This window comes from Mastomys coucha, unplaced genomic scaffold (genome assembly GCF_008632895.1).
Source record: "Mastomys coucha isolate ucsf_1 unplaced genomic scaffold, UCSF_Mcou_1 pScaffold18, whole genome shotgun sequence".
Lineage (NCBI taxonomy): Eukaryota > Metazoa > Chordata > Mammalia > Rodentia > Muridae > Mastomys > Mastomys coucha.
Window position 1 is genome coordinate 109,835,220 of NW_022196900.1, and position 4,233 is coordinate 109,839,452.

The following is a 4,233-nucleotide window of genomic DNA, read 5'->3' on the forward strand; positions in this document are numbered from 1 at the left end:
TTCCTGCCCTGGCTTCCTTTGGTGATGGACTGCCACGTGGACGTGTAAGCCCAATAAATCCTTTTCTCCCGACTTGTGTTTTTGTTAGGGTGTTTGGTTGCAATAATAAAAATGCTAACGTTTTCACTGTTCAAAGCACTCTTAGTCTAGCCCTTAGTCTTGTCTAATGCCCCACAAGGTCTGTTCAGCATGTGTTAACAATGTCTTGAAGCAGAATGGGGTAAGCAAGGTTGGGCAGGGACAGCTTATGTGTCCAGAAGGTCTCAGGAGCCATTCACTATTCAATTTAAAAAAAAAATTGAACCACTCTATTTATTTCAAAAGTGTATGTGTGTGTGTGTGTGTGTGTGTGTGTGTGTATGTTTGTGTCTGTGTGTATGTGTGTGTGTGTGTGTGTGTAGGTATGTGTGTCTGTGTATATGTGTGTTTATGTGTGTGTATGCGTGTTCGTACATGTGTGTGTATGTGTGTGTCTCTGTGTGTATGTGTGTGTATGTGTGTATGTGTGTGTGTTTGTGTATGGTGGGTATTCAGTGCATTTGTGCAGAAGTCCACAGAGGCAGAGGCAGCACTAGAACAATGGGAGCCACAGGCAGTTGTGTGGGGGCCAGGAACTGACAGCTTCTCTGAAAGAATAATAAAGAGCTTTCATTTCTGGGCCCTCTCTCCAGCTCCTCCTATACTGGGTTGTTTACTAGAGGCAGGGTCTCACTGTGTAACCTGGCTGATCTAGAATCCAATCTGTAGACCAGGTTGGTCAGGAACTCACAGAGATCTGCATGTTTCCTGAGTGCTGAGACTAAAGGTGTACACCGCACGATGGCTTGATTTATCCGTATATTTACTTACTTACTTAGATAGTCTCGAGCTCCTAACTGCTGGGGTTGGAGGTGTGCGCCAGACTTAGTTTCTATAGTGTCGTAAACCCTGCGGTTTGTGCATGCTAGGCAAGGGCTCTACCAACTCTGCTCCATCCCCAGTTCAAAGGTAACTATTTTCTATGTATTTATTTATTCTGGGGTATGGTGTGTGTGCCTTGGTGCCCATGTGGAGGTCAGAGGGCAGCTTGCAGGAATCAGCTCTCTCCTTGGTGGGACATTTTCAGTCATTTCAATGCTGACTTATATATTTGAACTTCGGGGGCTGGTGAGATGGCTCAGCAGGTAAGAGCACTGATTGCTCTTCTAAAGGTCATGAGTTCAAATCCTGGCAACCACATGGTGGCTCACAACCACCCATAATGAGATCTGATGCCCTCTTCTGGTGTGTCTGAAGACAGCTACAGTGTACTTATAATAAATAAGTAAAAAAAATATATTTGAACTTCAGTGACTTATCTTTAGATCCTGAGGTAAAGAAGGAGCCCCTCGGGGCACACATCTGAACCCCACGCAGCTTAGGGAGGGGTACTCACCTGCCATGAGGGCGTGGATGTTCAGGCCTCGGTCCTGGTCCACCGGGCCGCACACGTCCATCATGTAGGCGTGGCTGGGGTTATCTGCTGAGTCTGCACTGAAGTCCATCAGCACCACCCCGCACACCGTCAGGAGGATGCCCCACTTGTGATTGGTGGCTGTGTCAGCCAAGGCCATGCCAATGTCCCTTCCATTGAGCAGGAGCGAAAGGCCCAGCAGTGCCCCTGGAAACAGAGAGACAAAGTCACCAGAGGAAATGGAGCCCTTCTCTGTCCCCACCGGCTTACTTCCTAGGTTGAGATGGAGGACTTAAAGAGGAACCTATAGTGTTGGGCTGGAGAGATGGCTCAGCGGTTAAGAGCACTGACTGCTCTTCCAGAGGTCTTGAGTTCAAATCCCAGCAACCACATGGTGGCTCACAACCATCATTAATGGGATCTGATGCCCTCTTCTGGTGCGTCTGAGGACAGCTACAGTGTACTCATATACATAAAATAAATAAATAATTTAATGCTTGGTGTTTTTTTTTTTCTTTTTAAGAGGAGCCTGTGGGAGTCACCTACAGACATGCAGAGTTCTCCCACTCGGGACTTTTATACCATCAAGCTGAGCAAGTTCAAGATGAACTTTATTAGCTCATTAAAACAAACAAACAAAACGCTAAATGATTTATTCATAGTGTTGACTCAGGCAAGGTTGGGCCTGGGAATTGCCTGGGCTCAACTCAACATTCCTAAAGGGAAGCAACTGATCCTCTCTCCCCCTCCTCTCTCCCTCCCTCCCTTCCTTCCTTGTTTCTTTCTTTCCATTTCATTTCCATGCTAATCAACAGACCTATGGCCAGGACAAGAATGAAAGGGCGCCTCCTTCCAAACCTTGAGGTACATCGGTCACTCCAGGCACCCAGCAGAGGCTGCAGCAAGAATCCTGAAAGAGAACAGGCTGGTGTTATTGCCAGGGTTTCTGGCATCCACAGGGATGTTTAAGCAGCTCGCACTCCCAAGGCACCACACGTAAGCAAACCTCCCAAAGCGCTGAAACCTTACAGCAGCGACAAGATCAGGGTTGGTGGCGAGAACCGGTGCTGCAGCCCCAAGCCACCCAGGCCTGCTCTCTATGGAATGTACAAGTCACCAAGCCCCTGTGAACTTCCTTGGGAATCGTGGCACTGCCCCCAACCCAAGTTTCACCAACTTCATAGCTCAGATTCTGCACTGCCAGCTTGGTGGGAGATGAGACAATCCTTGGGTCTGCTAAATGCCTACCCTACCCTCCAGGACAGATCAAAGAACTTAGAATACAGGATGTGACCGGCCATACCTGTGTCTTCCCACAGCCCCATACATACTAAGGCGTAGCACTTAACTCCTCCCTTGTCCCCTCAGGTCCCTCAAGCTGCTGCAGCAGAGGCTTCTGGAAGCTTCCGGAGATTTCCAGAGGCCGTCCACCATCGGGGCTCACCAAGGATGGGGCTGATGAACCACACTAGGCTGTAAAGCTGGTCGGGCAGGCCCATTTGCAGGAGTACCGGAGTCACGTATGCGGTCTCCATGGCATAGCTGAACTCGATACCAAACAGAATGCAGCCATTGAAGAGCAGCTCCCAAAAGGACCTCTGTGGGTGCAAGTCCCCAAAGTCCGCCAGCTCAATGGGACATGGGGTGTTGGGGGGCGGGGGCGGGGAGGGTCGAATGTACTTCCTCCTCTTGGGGTGGCGTTTGAAGTTGTTGGCCCGGTGGCTGATGTGTCGTGTCACGGACCCTGAGTAGCTGGAGATGGGAGACCTCCAGAAGTCCTGAGAAGCCACACTGGGGATGAGGGCCTCTCCCGGAGGGGTGCTGCTCGCTGGGGGGATCATCGTAGGCAAGGCTGGTGGGCGTTGCTGTGAGGGAAGCCCATTTAGGGACAATAGTTACTTCACAGAGGCCTCTGTGGAGGCGCCATCTTTCCCATGAGCCCTTGGGTCCACTTGCCATCCACTTGGGGAGAATTGAGTTTGCACTGAATACTTCAGAGTCCATTCTGCCTGCCTCCGCAACTCCAGCGCTCTAGCACCAAGCAGAGCCAAGTGCTCAGGGGACGGAACAGGGCTCTTTACATGCCGGGGGAGGGGGGCAGGAGATCAGAGGTCACCCCAGACAGTCCAAGTCAGGACAGCCACACAAAAAGACCCTCTTGCAGGTGTCTGGGAAAGTCTTGCCTTTCCTTCCTTCCACAGGACTAGACGCTCAGAAAGTCAGGAGCCACCTGGGGGCTAAGCACTGTGCTGTGCTGTGGTGTGCAGCGCTCTGCTGTGCTATGCAGTGCTGTGGTGTGGTGTGCAGTGCAGTGCTGTGCTGTGCAATGCAGTGCTGTGCTGTGTGGTGCGCTGTGCTGTGCTGCGCAGTGCTGTGCAGTGCAGTGCTGTGCAGTGTGTTGTGTTGTGCTGTGCAGTGCTGTGGTGTGCAGTGATGTGCAATGCAGTACAGTGCTGTGCGGTGCTGTGCTGTGCCGTGCCACGCTGCGTGGTGCTGTGCTGTGCTGTGCCGTGCCACACTGCACTGTGGTGTGTAGTGCTGAGCTGTACAGTGCTGTGCAGTGCTGTGCAGTCCTGTGCTGTGCTGTGGTGTGCTGTGGTGCACTGTGGTGTGTTGTGCTGTGTGGTGTGCTGTGCTGTGCTGTGGTGTGCAGTGCAGTGCAGTGCTGTGGTGTGGTGTGCAGTGCAGTGCTGTGCTGTGTGGTGCACTGTGCTGTGCTGTGCTGTGCTGTGCTGTGCTGTGCTGTGCTGTGGTGTGTGCTGTGCTGTGCTGTGCTGTGCTGTGCTGTGCTGTGTGTGCTG

General features: G+C 51.7%; 1 protein-coding gene across 5 annotated transcripts in view; it reads right to left on the reverse strand.

Moving 5' to 3' along the window:
• Slc45a1 (solute carrier family 45 member 1) overlaps positions 1-4,233 on the reverse strand; it is a 28,623-nt gene that overhangs the window by 18,397 nt on the left and 5,993 nt on the right. For 4 of the 5 annotated variants that reach the window (XM_031379545.1, XM_031379544.1, XM_031379547.1 and 1 more), the window contains exons 2-4: positions 2,877-3,297; positions 2,250-2,342; positions 1,415-1,639 (exon numbers count right to left, since the gene is read on the reverse strand). In XM_031379545.1, coding sequence (XP_031235405.1) covers positions 1,415-1,639; positions 2,250-2,342; positions 2,877-3,273 — 715 coding nt within the window. In that variant the 5' untranslated portion in view covers positions 3,274-3,297. Of the gene's footprint in view, positions 1-1,414; positions 1,640-2,249; positions 2,343-2,735; positions 2,755-2,876; positions 3,298-4,233 lie in introns of those variants that run through there. The other variant, XM_031379548.1, reaches the window with a different exon arrangement.